This window comes from Ornithorhynchus anatinus, chromosome 19 (genome assembly GCF_004115215.2).
Source record: "Ornithorhynchus anatinus isolate Pmale09 chromosome 19, mOrnAna1.pri.v4, whole genome shotgun sequence".
Taxonomy (NCBI): Eukaryota; Metazoa; Chordata; class Mammalia; order Monotremata; family Ornithorhynchidae; genus Ornithorhynchus; species Ornithorhynchus anatinus.
In genome coordinates this window covers 23,773,302-23,790,905 of record NC_041746.1, presented here as the reverse complement: position 1 = coordinate 23,790,905, position 17,604 = coordinate 23,773,302, and the positions used below count along the sequence as shown (strand labels likewise).

Genomic DNA, 17,604 nt, shown 5'->3' with positions numbered 1-17,604 from the left:
GAATAAAGTCTCGGACGGGCTCGAAGCGGAAGTGAATACCGGCAAGAAAGCCCTGTTTGCAGCCGAAGGCCCTAATGCATTTCTCTCAAGTACAACTGGTTCGCCGCTAACAATGAGGTCACAGTGCAAGAATAAATAAGTGGTCACTCTGAGTGGATATGCTAAGGGCAGCCAAGTAGAAATAACTGCGGGGCTGCTTCGGATCAGAGCTCAACGTCTGGGGTACAGCAGATGAACGGCCAAACTATCAGTTAAATGAGAGTGTCAATAAGGGGCAACCTTTCTTCAAAGCAAAGACCCGAATTCTGAATTACACGCTATTTTTTCAACAACGTCAATAGTAGCTTTTCACCTCTAGGCTGTTTTATCGTTCATCTAATATTTACTCTACACCCCTTAGGTGCGTTATCCTCTAGGAGCTTTATGAAGGGTGTTTTATGTAAGACTCCTTGTCTACAAGGAAAGTTATTAATACACAAATCCAAGTCTCATGACCTAGCTCGTGAAAAGGGACACATTTAAAGATCTTTTGTTTTTTTAGTAACACACTTCCTTGAAAGGCAGACCTCAAAAGATTGTTCCAGGGTAAAGTTAATGTTGCAGATGCAAGATGTTGTTTGATTCCAAGACAAACACTTATTACAGGGACTATCAGCTTCCGTTCCCGTGTAATCAATCTGAAAAAACAAAAGGAGAATTACCATCCACTTGAGGAAAACATTTATTCACAAAAACATCTTCCAAACGGCGAAAAAACATGAATCCGCATAATAAATCCTAATCTTTCTGATTCTCTTTTCTTCAGCAACCTTCCCGGCGAAAACAGTCTAACGGTCGATGTGGTCCCTAAAGGCAGAAACAGTGACTGCAATCTCGCCTTCGTGAGTAAATCATGCTCTCCACTTTACTAATAGAGAGGCCACTAAATACTTATGCAAAATGAAAGGCTTGGATCAAATGACTTGCACTTTGAAAACATAAAGTACATCAATCTAAACTTCCGTACTGAAATAGGTCACGAGGAGCCACTTTTCATCCATTCTTCACCCATCTTACAAATACTCAGGTAATTTATAAGTATAAGTATAATACTTATGCCATTTTGTTTAAACTTTAGCTGCATTTTATAACCAGGGAATATCAAGTCTTTTTTTCTTTTTTTTAAGAAAAAAGGCATTTATTAAGCGCTTATTACGTGGCAGGCACCGTACTAAGCGCTCAGGGGGATACGGATAATCTGGTCTTAATTCTCCTCCCACTCCACTCATCCCCCCTTTACCAGTCTCCGCCACACATTCACACTGAAGCACTAACGGGGGCTGGATGAAGGTGGCCCCGATTTCTATGGCTTCCTGAACTCGGGCCCTCTGAGAGCAGGAGGTGAGGGAAGATGAAAAAACCAAAAACCAAACCCAAAAACAGAGGTGCCAAAGCCAGAAAAATGTGAGAGATGTAGGAGTAGTGATAGCTTTCCTCCCCCCACCCATGGTACTTGGAGCGGATACAAATTAATCAGGTTGGACACAGTCCCCGTCCCACGTGGGTCTCACAGTTTGAATCCCCATTTTGGCAGATGGGGTAACTGAGGCCCTGAGAAGTGAAGTGACTTGCCCGAAGGTCACCCAGGAGACGAGTGGCGAAGACGCGATTAGAACCCGGGTCCTTCTGACTCCCCGGCCCGTGCTTTACCCATTAGGCCACGCTGCCTCTTTGCTGTTAAGTGTTTTGCCGCACCCAGAGAGCGAAGCTAGGCTTCACTCCCTCATTCCCACCTTGAGACCCTCCCCGTCTGCCGCCGGTGGCCGGCTTCGGTTGCGGCTAAGGGGCCGCCAGGACTCCAGTGCCCAGCGCAGAGAGTCCGGGGGCTCTGCCTTGGGAGGGAGCGAGCGAAGCAGAGGATGGGTGAGATAATAATGTTGCTATCTGTTAAGCACTTACTATGTGCCAAACACTGTTCTAAGCGCCGGGGCAGATACAAGGTCATCAGATTGTCCCACGTAGGGCTCGCGGTCTTCACCCCCATTTTACGGATGAGGTCACTGAGGCGCAGCGAAGTTACGTGACTTGCCCAAGGTCACACAGCTGACAGGCGGCAGAGTCGGGATCAGAACCCAGGACCTCCGCCTCCCAAGCCCGGGCTCTTTCCACTGAGCCACGCTGCTTCTCTAGCCACGCCGGGCACGGCCCAGTCCTCACCCTCCATCCCTCCCCAGCCTAAACCCCGTTGTTTCTGCCACCCCAGGGGTTGGATTTCTCAGGGGATCCACCTACCCTCCTCACCTTGCCCAAACCCTTGGGCGGTTATTATGGGGCTGGAGCTTGGAGCAAGCTTGAAAACGTGCTCTTCTCCCTTTCCCAGCCTTGAATCCCAGGTCTTCCGTAGGATGCTTTCACTCCCCCGCCCGACCTCTAATTTGCTGGGGGAGAGGGCCTCGCGTTAATGGAAATTCAGTGGGCAGAAAAAAAAATGATTCTATCAGCAGCCGGACCCAGGCCCACCCCACCCAACCCCCTAACCCGTTCTCTCTCCCTAACCCCCAACATCTAAGTCTGGAAGAGAACCACACTCTACTGTATTATACACTGCTTCAAGATGTCACGCATTCTACGTCAATGGGAATTTCTCATGGCGGAAGTCGAGAAGAATCTTTCTGCCAACATTAGCAGAATTCAAGAAATAATAATTCAAGAAAGATGAACGCATCTGGGTAGTTTGGTAAACTGAACATCTGCTTGTGAATCAGAAGATCCGTTCTCTACTTCTTTTTTCAACTAGGCACTCGTAATTTGATATTAAGTGAAAAATTTTCTGAGCCGCAGTTTTCTTATTTGAACCCTAGCTACGTCTCCAAGATATCACTCAGTTTTGAATCGTAGTTTAAGGGCGTTTTAGACAAAGGTGCTAGAGCCACATATTTTCACATCTCCCCCCCAAATCTTGCAGCGTGTATTTAAAACTTTCTTCCAAATAATATGGATTAGATGTGGTTCATTTAGACTTCTAAACTGCAAAGCCCAAAATAGCCTAAAAGCAGGAGTAGGTGACATTTTGGGGGCATGCCAAGAAATACTAAATCAGAGTGCCATGCCGGGAATCTGAGAGGACAGGTACGCTTCTACTAGACAGTCTGCACAAAGGACCGTACAACCCCTCTTCGGCAATGATTTTTTTTTTTTTCTTTGATTTCCCACGAGAGTTGAAACCCTTCGGGTCGAAGACGACCTTGCTTACGGTAAGACTGCATCCGTGGGTGCTGGGAAACGACCCGACGCCGTTCTTTGCTCAGAGCGTTTTGCTTTGGGACCAAGTGTAACCTGTGGAGCAGTTAACCGCCCCCAGATTTTGACTGAAGGATGAGCGACCTGGCAACACGGAGTCCAGATGGACTCCGTCCCCTTCACGCCCCTGCCCTAGAGTTTCTCAATGAAAAAGTTGCTCTGAGGCCGGGGGCGGGGGGGTTGCCAGCGCCAACTGGCCTCCTGTGTCCCGTCTGCCGACTGTGCCAGGGTGGTGGCTAATCCCTGCCTTAGAGGGATACAAAAAAATGACTTAAATTACATAGGGACCACACGCAAATGACTCAACGGCAGTGTTCATTATGTCCTTAAACTCACAAAGCCGACCAGAGAGAGAGAGAGAGCATCATGTTTTGAACGAGCAAGGGCTTTGTGCTCCCGGGACTGGGAGTTCTGGCCATAGAAAACCCTCCGTCGGTGTGCTAGTTGATCCCGACGGTCAAAGGTGTGAGGGGAGAAGACGACCACCTTTAGGGATGGGGGGCTTTGGGAAATATAGGTAAATGTTTCAAACCTCTTCACTGCCCAAAGAACCCTCTAGGAATTTAAAGACAAATGTTGCATCGGATCATCGCCTTTACTTTAACGCTCAGCAGCTATAACCTTACGGATTACCAATTATCAATCAACTAAGCACCTACTGTGTGCAGAGTGCTGTATTAAACTCTTGGGAGAGGACAACAGAATTATAGACGTGAATCCTGCTGCCAGGCAGCAGTAAAGTCTAATTCATGCAATCTCTGCGACGGGAAGATTTAAAATTCGGCAGGGAACGTTTTTTTTTGCTGATTCTGCTGTAATGTACTCTCCCAAGTGCTCAGTACAGTGCTCTGCACAGAGTAAGCGCTCAATCAATCAACTCTATTTACTGAGCATTTACTCTGTGCCCAGCACATTACTGAGTGCTTGGAAGAGTATGACAGAATAATAGACACATTATTTATTAGAACATAAATACCACTGATAGAACTAGCTTCTCTCAGCCCCAGTTTCCATCAGGAAATAGGAAAAGCAACCTATGTCATTTTTAGTAGAGAAGTGCCAAAAAGCATGAGGAATGGAACGTGGCTAGAGGTTAGAACCCCACCCCATAAGCCTAAATCCCAAAGAAAGATGGGGAAGGCTAAATCGACCGGTTTACTGGATAAGCCATTCGTGGATTCTCCAAGTCAGTTTCAAGATCTGGGCCTTCCAACCAATTCCATTTCCTTCTTCTGCCTCATCTCCGCAGTCTAAAGAACAGGCTGCAATCAAGATTGCTGAAAAAAGGAAGTTTAGAGAACGTGCACTTTTTCAGCTTGCGTGAAAACAGCTGGCAGCCTTCCACATCTGTCTAGAAGCCAGCCCGAAAGGAAATCATTAGAAGACCTGCCCAGGTCAATCAGTAAAATGCTGAGTAATAACGTAAACCCTCGGAAGCAAGATAAAGAAGAATACGCTCAGAACAGCAATCTGTTCACCTTTTTAGACAATGACGCAAAAGCGTTTGGGGGCCTTTAGAAAAATAAGCTCAAAACGGCAATCTCTTCATCTTTTTAGACAATAACGCTAAAGCGTTTGGGGGCCTGTGATGCTCAGATGCAGAGATTAGGTTATAAATGGAAAAATGGAAGAGCAACTTCCCGCTACGGCTGCTACTGCACTGTCGGATAAAACACTGAGGGAGCGTGGAGGGACCAGCCGATTTCTAGGGGCGATGGGCAGGGGGTGAAGTGATAATAATAATAATTACGTTGGTATTTGTTAAGCGCTTACTATGTGCAGAGCACTGTTCTAAGCGCTGGGGTAGATACAGGGTCATCAGGTCGTCCCACGTGAGGCTCACAGTTAATGCCCATTTTACAGATGAGGGAACTGAGGCACAGAGGAAGGGAAGTGACTTGCCCACAGTCACACAGCTGACGAGTGGCAGAGCTGGGATTCGAACTCATGACCTCTGACCCCCAAGCCCAGGCTCTTTCCACTAAGCCAGGCCGCTTCCCTAGCGGATGGAGGAAGGGCCCGGGAGTCAGAACGACCTGGTTTCTCATCCTGGCTCTGCCGCTTAACTGTGTGACTTTGGGCAAGTCACTTCTAAGAAATCTCATTCGGCCGTCACCTTATTAGGGACCCCCGAACGGGGCCTAAAGTTTAGCCTCACTAACTAAATCGTTTCCCTTCGGAGACCACCTCGTTCAATCTCCTCAAGCGATTTTCGATTTTATTCCATAAGCTTTGAGGAGCGGATCTGCTTCACTACTACGCAGGGGAAGAACCACTTCCCTCTCGCCCCTTTCCGAGAGAACTCAGTTCTCAGAGTAACGGCCTGGCTCCAAACCTGCTGCGTGATCTTGGGCAAGTCACTTCACTTCCTCTGTGCCTCGGTTACCTCGGCCGTAAAATGGGGATTGAGACTGAGAGCCCCACGTGGGACGGGGGTTGTGTCCAACCCCACTGGTCGGTATCCACCCCAGCGATTAGTACAGCGCCTGGCACTGTGAGCCCGTTGTTGGGCCGGGATCGTCTCCGTTGCCGAATTGTACCTCCCAAGCGTTCGGGACAGTGCTCTGCACACAGTAAGCGCTCAATAAATACTACTGAATGAATTGCATGAAGGGGTCCCACTAGAGGTGGCCACTACCTCTCCCAGGGAACGATACGCGGGCCAGTTAGAGACTTCACTTAGAGAGCCCTCTGATAACCAACATCCTTATTGCGCTGAGGACTAAAAAAAGGGAAACCAGAAAAGGCAAGTTACGAGTGAGCAGTGACCTAAAAAGTCTTCTCATTTTAGAAGCGCTAGTGAAAACCCCAAGGCTCACAAAACATTAACCTATGAGCCCGCCTGACAAAGAAATAAATCCGCTGCAATCCAAACAGTGGGATCTACGTGGGACATGTATCCCCCTCGGTGTCCCACTTTATGGCCATTATCAAATTAATCCCAATAACAGGTCTGAGAAGCGGGCAACAGTCGACGGAAGACGGTTAACAGTCGATCAATCAAGCCGGTGTATTGACTGAGCGCTTACTGGGCGCAGAGCAATGCACTAAACGCTTGGGAGAGTACAATACAGTCGGTAGACACGCTCCCCGGCCACAGCGAGTTTACCGTTGACTGCGCAAGACCCCAGGCGGGCCCTGCCAAAATGGGGAGAAGAGAGAAAGTAAGAGGGAGGACCCAAGGTGAAGACTAGGAGGTCGTCATTATCAAAAACAGCGTTAGAGAAGCAGCACGGCCTAGTGGACAGAGCACGGGCCTGGGAGTCAGAAGGACCTGGGTTCTAATCCCGGCTCCGCCGCCTGTCTGCCACGTGGTTTGAAGTCATTTCACTTCTCTGGGCCTCCGTTCCCTCATCTGTAAAATGGGGAATAAGACTGTGAGCTCCAGGTGGCACAGGGACTGTTTCCAACCTGATTAGCTTGTTTTTACCTCAGCGCGTGGTATAGTACTAAGGGCTTAAAAAAAACACCACTAAAAAAGAGACAGATAGTGAGAGAGAGAGAGAGGGAGGGAAAACACGGAGGAAGGATGAAAGGAAGTACAGTCACTTCTCACTATATTTTCACTACCCACTTTGGACAGGAAGCAATGGCAGAAGGAACTAATGTTCTTCTGGCTACCGGCATCGACCTGGATGTGACTGTGGTGGAAACAGTTGGGCATAAGCATAAGGTGCCACACAAGGGGTGAGCACAAAAACCTGAGTTTTCCTTCACGTGAGCTGCTTCAAGAACACAATTCAAGCAGTAGAGAACTGAAAGTAGGACGTCCCTCGGATCAGAGTGAAGAAAGACTATTTCTGCTCAGCGCTTCTCAAGGCAAGAACTAGAATGCCCAAGTATTCCGACGGGATTAGGGAAGGAATTATCGGCTGTCCCGTAAGATGTCCGCCGTGCCTAGCTGCCAGTTGTCCAAGGATTATATAAAAAGTAATATATACGTCATAATATAACAAATTTAATATATAATAGCAGATAAAATGGAGAAACGATACTAAGATACGGCCACTACACTGTAACTTTGCAGAACAGTGCATTTTTGCTCTCCGCATTTTTATTTACCACGACCATTTCGCATCAACGTGACCTCAAGGATTGGCAACTCGGGCCCCAGGCAACCCTTACCTCCTCCCTCTCCCCGATCGCAAGGCGCACAGACTTGACATACCTAAGGGCTTGGTTTTAGTCCTTCAAAATCTTGGAGAATGGCACTGGGAGGCAAAATTAGCAGCCATCCATTTGATAATGAAAGTGAAAAATAAAAGCGATGAGAGTGAAAGGGAACAAAGGAAGGCACGGAGATATAAGGAAATTAAAGTCGAAAAAGCGATAGCATCTCCCTGTTGACGAGGGCTCACTTTGGTTTGTGTGGGTCTTTTTTTAGAAACGATGGAAGCCGGGGTGGCGGGGAGGGGGTTAAAGCATCCTGGTTTTTTCCCCCACTTCCTTAAATCGCTGATCTTACCTAGGAAGGAAGAACTGTCTGAACTGACCTGAGCTGCGTCTGTAGGGGCGGCGGCAAGGAGAGCCGGGGACCCGAGAGCCGACCCCTTCGCCCGTTTCGAGCCCTGCTTCGGTGGCCACGTGGTGAGAGAGACGGGATGTGGTGAGACCGGGTGCAGGGACTCGGGGGGGGGGGGGACGGGTGATGCCCTGCGCTGAGCAGAAGGTGAAGAACTTAGACGGGAGACTTGAGAGTGACCACAGCGTCCAGAGGAGGAAGGGGAGAGCAAAACCAAGCCCGGACCACAGCCCCAGCCAAGGTGACGCTAACAAACGAGAAGACAGCCGAGTGCTGCCAGTAAATGAACAGCGAACGCCCCAACTCTCCCTAAGCATTCATTCATTCATTCAATAGTATTTATTGAGCGCTTACTATGTGCAGAGCACTGTACTAAGCGCTTGGGATGAACAAGTCGGCAACAGATAGAGACAGTCCCTGCCGTTTGACGGGCTTACAGTCTAATCGGGGGAGACGGACAGACGAGAACAATGGCACTAAACAGCGTCAAGGGGAAGAACATCTCGTAAAAACCGATGGCAACTAAATAGAATCGAGGCGATGTACAATTCATTAACAAAATAAATAGGGTAACGAAAATATATACAGTTGAGCGGACGGGTACAGTGCTGTGGGGATGGGAAGGGAGAGGTGGAGGAGCAGAGGGAAAAGGGGAAAATGAGGCTTTAGCTGCGGAGAGGTGAAGGGGGGATGGCAGAGGGAGTAGAGGGGGAAGAGGAGCTCAGTCTGGGAAGGCCTCTTGGAGGAGGTGATTTTTAAGTAAGGTTTTGAAGAGGGAAAGAGAATCAGTTTGGCGGAGGTGAGGAGGGAGGGCGTTCCGGGACCGCGGGAGGACGTGACCCGGGGGTCGACGGCGGGATAGGCGAGACCGAGGGACGGCGAGGAGGTGGGCGGCGGAGGAGCGGAGCGTGCGGGGTGGGCGGTGGAAAGAGAGAAGGGAGGAGAGGTAGGAAGGGGCAAGGAGAGAGAGGGGCAAGGAGAGGAGAGGTAGGAAGGGGCAAGGGGCAAGGAGAGAGGAGGAAGGGAGGTCAGAGAGAAGAAGCATGTATGTGCTTCAACTATCTTTATGTCAGAACACTCTGACAGACGAGAGAAAAATATAGGGAAATCCATGTGGAAACACCCATCCAAACCCAGGACAACACCCAAGGAAAATGAAACACATCAATGTTCAGCAAGTGACAAAGCAACCGCATTTGTCCTCAATGTCTACTGTGCGTAGGACACCCTCCCGGGAGAGTAGAATACAAGTGAAAGACACAGTCCTTGCCCTCAAGGCATTTAAAATCTAAAGCGGGAGATGCGGAGACATAAACTATTTACGAACCAATGGAGCAAGAGGGAAAACAAAGGCGCTACTGGAAAGTGGCACGGGTGTAAAAAAAAATGAACAGATAACTGGAGTCAGTCAACTGTATTTATTGAGCATGTACTGCGTGCAGAGCACCGTACTAAGCCCTTGGGAGAGTAAAATACAACAATAAACAGACATATTCCCTGCCCACGACGAGCTTAGTCTAGAGGGAGCATGCAAACTGGTATAGTGTATACCTACAGTCCAAGCGCTTAGTACAGTGCTCTGCACACAGGAAGCGCTCGATAAATACGACTGAATAAGCGCTATTAAGGGTAGCCGGAAGGGGTGACGATGCCCAGAACGGTGGAATTTAACTGGGGAAGGTCTCCTGGAGGAGTTGGATTTTTCAGATCTTGGAAGATGGGGAACGCTCTGGACTGTGAGCTCGACGAGGGCAGAGAATGTGTCGGTTGGCTGTTGTACTGTACTCTCCCCAGCGCTTAGTAAAATGCTTTTGCATACAATGAGTGCCCGATAAATACGACTGACAACGAATGAAAGCTGTGGTCTGGTGGATTTGAAGGAGGAAGGAGTTCTCGTGTGTGTTGGGGTGGGGGGGGGGGGGACGGACACGATGGGTCAAAGTAGGGAGGAGAGTCAAAAGAAAGGTACATTCAGCAGGTTAGTTTCCAAAGAGGAATAGTTGGGGAGTAACAGGTGAAAGGTGAAGACAGGCAAGACGGAGCACTCTGGCAAAAAAAAGCCCTGAAATCAGCCTGGAAGCTCCCACTCATAAGTAACCCACACTGGTTCAGAGAAAAGACCGTCAGACGGTCACTGACCACTAAAAGCGTCTTAATGCTAATCACTCCGATAGAGAGAAAAGCACTGGAGAAGCCCTAAGTGCTTTCTTAGGAAAGGATACAAACTTAATGATTACTAAGAATACAGCTTCTCTTCACCAACCGCTAGAGCTTGGGTCCCGCAAATCCTGGGCTTGGCAGAAGCCTAGTTGGCGAGAGCAAGGGATGACAATCAAATGGGGTGAGTCCTCGGCTTCGGTTACAGATCATCATCCCGCTTGGTCTAATTCACTCAATAGTATTTATTGAGCGCTCCCTGTGTGCAGAGCACTGGACTAAGCCCTTGGGATGAACGAGTCGGCAACAGATAGAGACGGTCCCTGCCGTCTGACGGGCTGCCGGTCTAATCGGGGGAGCCGGACGGACGAGAACGATGGCGATAAATAGAGTCGAGGGGAAGAACGTCTCGTAAAAACAATGGCGACTAAAGAGAATCGAGGCGATGTACATTTCATTAACAAAATAAATGGTCTAATGATTCTCTAGACCCTAGGTTGGTTGTGGTCAGGGAACACGGCTAAGGGAACAGGGCTAACAAGTGTGCTGCATTACACCCTCCCAAGTGTTTAAGGCTCTGCGCACAGTGAGTGGTCAATAAATACCACTGATTGGTTCGCTTAGGCTCCTCTTCACCAAATATCCCCTAGATACAACAAACTCTGCCCCTTCTAAAGGATCTAACAACTTCGCCTTTTTTTCCGGGGACGTCGCTCTCCTTGCTGGCGTCCCAGACCGCTCCCTCGCTTTCGGCTGGAGGCCACCGTGGGTTGACTCCTCCTGTAATGTCCGTCTTTCTCACTGCTCCTCAACCTCGCCTACGTCACTGACCTCCTGCCCCCGTCCCGCCTCTGGTCTGAAACGCCCTCCCTCTTCATATCCGACAGATAATCACTCTCCCCACCGGCTTCCAAGCCTTACTGAAGACGCATCTCCTCCGAGAGGTCTTCCCTACGTCCCCATTTCCTCTTCTCCCACTCCGAGTCGCCTTGACTTGCTCCCTTTATTCGTTCCCTCCCTCCCAGCCCCACCGCACTTAGGTTCTTCTCCCCCCTCTCCCTCTCCTCCTCCCCCTCTCCCGTCCCACCCCCTCGGCACTGGACCCGTCCGCTCGACTGTAGATATCTTCATCACCCTATTTATTTTGTTTAAATGAGATGTACATCACCCTGATTCTCTTTAGTTGCCCACTGTTTTTATGTGCTCTTCCCCTTGACTCTATTACCGTTGTTCTCGTCCGCCCGTCTCCCCGGATCAGACCGTCAGCCCGTCAGACGGCAGGGACCGTCTCTATCTGTTGCCGACTTGTTCATTCCAAGCGCTTAGTCCAGTGCTCTGCACATAGGGAGCGCTCAATAAATACCACTGAATGAATGTGGAGAACTGGAAATGGCAGAGATGGTGCAGTCAAGGGAAAGAGTGGATTCTCCGCCCTGTAAAGCTATTATAGTTGAAATGGCAATTGGATTACTAATTTCTGGGGGGGGGGGGTGTCGTTTTATGATTAGCGAAGCCGTGGGGGGGGGCAAGAATATTATAGAATAGTCTACGGTCCTCACAATAGGGGCAGAGTGAGTGACACTGTTTTCAACCGATAAACGGTGGAATAACCACTTGCAAAGCAAGGCACGTATCCGGTCCCAGAGAGGCCCTCACTGGTCTTCTCCCCCATTTACTTCTAACCTTAAAATGACTTGAGAAACCCTAATTACTAAATGCGTGATAGAGGTCACTAGGAGGACCAAGGACACGGGCTCTGCCGCGGTCGCAGGACGACGACAGAAAGGGAAGACAGCAGGATGTAGGTGCGTCTTGGCCAATCGTAGCGGCCAGAGCCCGGGCCTGCGAGTCAGAGGTCGCGGGTTCTAATCCCAGCCTCGCCGCTGGTCAGCTGTGTGACTGTGGGCAAGTCACTTCACCTCTCTGTGCCTCAGTTACCGCGTCTGTAAAACGGGGATTAAGCCGGCGAGCCCCACGTGGGACAATCTGATGACCCAGCGCTCAGAACGGGGCTCGGCACGCAGTTAACAAATACCATCATCATCATCGTCACTACTATGGTGGCCCCGGGAACATCAGAGGATCCCCAAGCTCTCTTTCCTCCACTGAAGGGAGGAAAAAGACAATCCTCCCGTCAGAAGCGGAATGGATCCCGGTCACTTGAGGTGTCACATCAAACCCTCTTCCTTCCGCCGCGCCGCTCCTGCCGTCCAGACCGTGAGCGTGTTGTGCGCAGGGAGCGCGCCTGCCAACTCGGTTATTTTGCACTCTCTCAAGCGCCTGGTCCAGTGCTCTGCACACGGGAAGCGCTCAATAAACACCTACTCCTTCCATCGCACCGCTCCCGCTCTCTAGACTCTTTAGGCTCAGTGGCGGGCGGGGGACGTGGGCTCTCCCAAGCGCTCGGTACGGGGCTCTACATCTACCGGTCGCTCTATCGATCACCGATCGATTGACCGCGACGCGCTCTGTGAGCCAAAGCAGCTCGGGAACCTCTCGCTCAGTGACCTTCACCCGTTACAGACACTGCCGTTCTCGAAGTACGGGCCTCCGGCCTCTCCTCGGTCCCGAAACCTGGGGCCAGGGAGCGGGGTGTGGAGGGGAACAATTCAAGCCGTACGAAGTGCAGGAAGTTTTACAAGCCGGCTTTGTCGAACCTCATACCACAGTACCAGATTAACTCCGCTGCTCCTCAAACCGGGACGGGCTTAGGAGCTGACCAGCTGGTAAAATCTGATCGAACTGTTTTCGAGAAAGAAAAACACCACCTCCGCCGAGGTCTCCGGTGTCTTTATCCCAGAAATCAGGATGCTAATCTCGGAATTCTGGACCAATTCCAAGTCAGGCGATGACCTTCTGACGATTTTAAAGCCTCCCCCTGTAATCCTACTTAGTTTCTTTCCCCTCTACCTGCCACGAGGCAGGCGAAGGGATTCCCCGGAACAGTACCCAACGGGGGCTGACGGGGCCCCGAGACACCCCTCCGCTAGTAATAATCTGGTCCCTCTGCTGAGCCCTTACTACGTGCCGAGCACTGTGCGACGCACTGGGCAAGATACAAGACCATCAGGCGCCACGTGGGGCTCGCGGTCAGAGGAGGAGGGGGAACAGACAGCGAACCCCCATTCTGCCGAAGCAGCCACGGAGCCACGAGGAAGTTGCGCCACTTGCTCGAGGTCACTCAGCAGGCGCAGGGGGGAGCGCGATTAGAACCCAGGTCCCGGGCCTCCCAGGCCCGTGCTCTTTCCACTGCGCCACCCTAGGTCCGCCTCTACCCCCAGACTCTCACCCCGCTACGGGCTCGTTCCTCCGTCTCCCTCGAGCTGGACTCCATACCTTCTCGCCCGGAGGTGGCCAGACACCGACAGGGCTCACCGATACTTGTTTTGTTTGGCGTCTGTCTCCCCCTTTTAGACTGTGAGCCCGTTCTTGGGCAGGGATGGTCTCTCTCTGTGGCCGAACAAGCGCTCAGTACAGTGCTCTGCACACAGTAAGCGCTCAATCACTAGGAAGGAAGGAAGGAAGGAAGGAAGGAAGGAAGGAAGGAAGGAAGGAAGGAAGGAAGGAAGGAAGGAAGGAAGGAAGGAAGGAAGGAAGGAAGGAAGGAAGGAAGGAAGGAAGGAAGGAAGGAAGGAAGGAAGGAAGGAAGAGCACGCTGGAAAACACTCCATCAAGCTTTCTCCCTCCTACTTGGGGAGCAGCATGGCGTAGCGGATACAGCCCGGGGCCTGTCCTGGGTTCTAGTCCCGGCTCCGCCACGTGTCTGCTGTGTGACCTGGGGCAAGTCACTTGACTTCTCGGGGCCTCAGTTACCTCATCCGTAATAAGGGCTTTGAGACTGGGAGCCCCACGGGGGATGGGGACTGTGTCCAACCCGATTATCTCGTATCTACCCCGGCGCTTGGCCCGGTGCCCGGCACACAGTAAGCGCTTAACACATGCCATAATTATTCTTATTCATTCCCCCACTGGAGAAAGGGGGTCCTCCCGAGACACCCCGGCTCCCCCGCTTCATTCCTGGCAAGCCAACCCACTCGCTGTGCCTCACTCTCCTCGCTGGCGCCGGTGATCTGCCCTCGCCCTCCCTCGGGCGGGAAAACCCTCTTCCCCCTTGACGCCGACCGTGTTTATTGAGCGCTGACCGTGTGTAGGGCACCGTGCTGAGCGCTACCGAGTCGGCGGACCCTTCCAAGTCCTTCTAAACTCACGTCTCCTCCGGGAGGCCCTCCCTCCCGGATTAAAAAAAAAATAATAATAAAATCTCCTCTCCCCACTCTACGCGCACGACTGCCGCTCCGGCACTCTCCCTCCCGGCCCCGCACCAAAGAACGTGCGTATCGGTCGTTTCATCTCTCTGTATCGATCTCTGCCTCCCCCGGCTCCAGGCCTGCGAGCTCGCTTTGGGCAGGAAATGTCGCCGATGATGGCGGCGCGCTTCCCCAGGCGCTCAGTCCAGCGCGCTGCACAAAGTAAGCGCGCAGTAAACACGACCGGACCAACGGATGCATCCGGTCCCTCCCCTCGTCGCCCCCCACCCGCTCCAGGACTTAAGTCCCTCGTTTTCCAGGCCGTTACTTCCTCCTTCCTGGAACCGAGTCGGCCGTCCGTCTCCCCTACCTAGATTACAAACTCCCGGAGGGAAGGAACCCCGTCTACCGAGTCTGTCGCCCCTCGCCGGGGGTCCGGCCGCCACCCCGAAAGCCACAGACGACCGTCTCGCGAGGTGACGGGGCGTCGTCGGGCGCCGTTGGCGCGAGTCGGCCGACCCGGAGCGGACGATCCTCGCGACCCGAGCCCCGGGGGGAGGAACCGAGGCGGAGGGACGCCGGGCCGTCAAAACAAAGGCGTCGGCCGCCGCCAAGGTGACCGCCGCCGGGCCTGGGCCGGGGCCAGGCGGGTGGAAGATGAGCCCCGGGTCCCCGCCGTCCGGCTTCGGGCGGGTCGCTTCCCTTCTCCGGGCCCCGGCTCGCCCCTCGGCACAATGGGCACACGCCCAGTCTCCCGCCAGGTCGCAGCGCGGCGCTTGGCACACGGTGGAGGCTTCCCCGGCACCCCTAGGATCATCACCACAGAGAACGGGGTGACGGTAACGAGGATCCCGACGACGACTGGGAAGACTGCCCACCTTGCTGGGATGAGGCTCCCGCGCCCTCTTGCCCGCCGACCACCCAGCTTGCCCGCCCTCTCCCCTGCCCCCTCCCCCCAGTGCCCGCCCCCTCCCTCCTGCCCCTGCCCCACCCCTCTTGCTGCCCCTAGGCCCCCTCCCCCCCTCCCTCCCTCCCTCCAGCCCCTTCCCAACCCTGTCCCCATCCCTAGTCCCCTCCCCATCCCTCCTGCCCCCTCCCCATCCAGCGCTGCTCAGTGGCAAGAGCCCGGGCTGGGGAGTCAGGGGTCCCGGGTTCGACTCCCGGCTCTGCCCCTTGTCGGCTGTGGGACCGTGGGCCAGTCACTTCCCTTCTCTGTGCCTCAGTTCCCTCACCTGTCAAATGGGGATGAGGACCGGGAGCCTCACGGGGGACCCCCTGATGACCCTGTATCTCCCCCAGTGCTTCGAACAGCGCTTGGCACAGAGTAAGCGCTTAACAAATGCCGACATTATTATTATTGTTGTTCACCCTCCTGCCTCTCCCCCACGACCCCGGCCCCCTCCCCATCCCTCCTGCCCCCTCCCCCCAGCCCTTCCCCCACGACCCCTGGTCATCCTTCCTGCCCCCCAACGACCCCTCCCCCATCCCTCTTGCCCCCCTCCCATCTTTCTGCCCTTCTCCCCCCATCCCTCCTGCCCCTCCCCCTCATCCCTCCTGCCCCACGACCCCTGGTCATCCTTCCTGCCCCCCCAACGACCCCTCCCCCATCCCTCTTGCCCCCCTCCCATCTTTCTGCCCTTCTCCCCCATCCCTCCTGCCCCTCCCCCTCATCCCTCCTGCCCCACGACCCCTGGTCATCCTTCCTGCCCCCCAACGACCCCTCCCCCATCCCTCTTGCCCCCCTCCCATCTTTCTGCCCTTCTCCCCCCATCCCTCCTGCCCCTCCCCCTCATCCCTCCTGCCCCACGACCCCTGGTCATCCTTCCTGCCCCCCAACGACCCCTCCCCCATCCCTCTTGCCCCCCTCCCATCTTTCTGCCCTTCTCCCCCCCATCCCTCCTGCCCCTCCCCCTCATCCCTCCTGCCCCACGACCCCTGGTCATCCTTCCTGCCCCCCCAACGACCCCTCCCCCATCCCTCTTGCCCCCCTCCCATCTTTCTGCCCTTCTCCCCCCCATCCCTCCTGCCCCACGACCCCTGGTCATCCTTCCTGCCCCAACGACCCCTCTCCCCATCCCTCCTGCCCTCCCCCCCAACGACCCCTCCCCCCATCCCTCCTGCCCCACGACCCCGGGTCATCCTTCCTGCCCCTCCCTCCTCCCCCCTTCCCTCCCGCCCCTCCCCCTCCCCCGCCGGGTGTCGGACCTCGATCTCCCGGATGTTGTTGGAGGTGACGAAGATGCCGATGCCGATGGGGATGAAGATGAGGCCGATGACGAAGAAGGCGGGCAGCACGGTGCCGGCCGTGAGGATGGGCTGCCAGGCGGGCAGGCGCTGCTGCTTGAAGGCCGTGTTGTCGGGCTTGCGGCTCTTGGCGGGGCCGGGGCCTCCTCCGCCTCCTCCTCCTCCTCCGCCTCCTCCCCCTCCGCCGCCGCCCCCCGCCCCGCCGGGCGCCCCGAGGTGCGGCCCGTCCACCTCGTCCTTCGCGCTGTAGTTCATCGCCATCGACGGCCGGGCTGACGGCAGCAAGGGGCCGCCGCCGCCGCCTCAGCCGCCGCCTCGGCCGCCCTCGTCGTCTCCTCCCCCACCGGAAGCGGGCGGGCCGCCTCGCCGGAAACGGGCGGGTCTCGCGCCGCCCCGCCCGACCGGAAGTGGGCGCGGCCTCGGCCCAACGGCCGCCTCCTCTTTGAGGCGCAGGCGCAGTGGGCGCCCGAGGCCCAACGATCGCCTCCCCCTGTGAGGCGCAGGCGCAGTGGGGAAGGTCCGCGGCCCAACGTTCCCCCCCCCCTTTTTTTGGATGCGCAGGCGCAGTGGGCGCCCGAGGCCCAACGGTCGCCGCCCCCTTTGACGCGCAGGCGCAGTGAAGGAGGCCCGCGGCCCAACGTTCCCCCCCCCTTTGTTGAGGCGCAGGCGCAGTGGGGGAGGCCCGCGGCCCAACGTCCCCCCCCTTTTTTTGGATGCGCAGGCGCAGTGGGGGAACGTCCCCCCTCCCTTTTTTTGGATGCGCAGGCGCAGTGGGGGAGGCCCGCAGCCCACCCTCGGCCCAACGTTCCCCCCCCTTTGTTGAGGCGCAGGCGCAGTGGGGGAGGCCCGAGGCCCAACGTCCCCCCCTCCCTTTTTTTGGATGCGCAGGCGCAGTGGGGGAGGCCCGCAGCCCACCCTCGGCCCAACGGTCCCCCCCCCTTTTTTTTTTGAGGCGCCCGCGCAGGCGCAATGGACGCCCGAGACCCAACGGTGACCGCCCCCTTTGACGCGCAGGCGCAGTGCGGGAAGCCCGCCCCCCTCCCGTTGCCATGGAGACGGAGGAAGCCATGCCCGGGAGGGCCCCGCCGTCCGCCGACTGTTTCATTTATTCATTCACTCAATCATTCAATCGTATTTATTGCGCGCTTACTATGT

The 17,604-nt window shown here is 54.5% G+C and overlaps 1 protein-coding gene across 1 annotated transcript in view; it reads right to left on the bottom strand.

Moving 5' to 3' along the window:
• TMEM30A (transmembrane protein 30A) overlaps positions 1-16,801 on the bottom strand; it is a 30,191-nt gene extending 13,390 nt beyond the window's left edge. The window contains exons 1-2 of the mRNA XM_029047026.2: positions 16,411-16,801; positions 567-677 (exon numbers count right to left, since the gene is read on the bottom strand). Of these exons, the coding sequence (XP_028902859.1) occupies positions 567-677; positions 16,411-16,710 (411 nt within the window). The 5' untranslated portion in view covers positions 16,711-16,801. The remainder of the gene's footprint in view (positions 1-566; positions 678-16,410) is intronic.
• Positions 16,802-17,604: the final 803 nt, after the last annotated feature.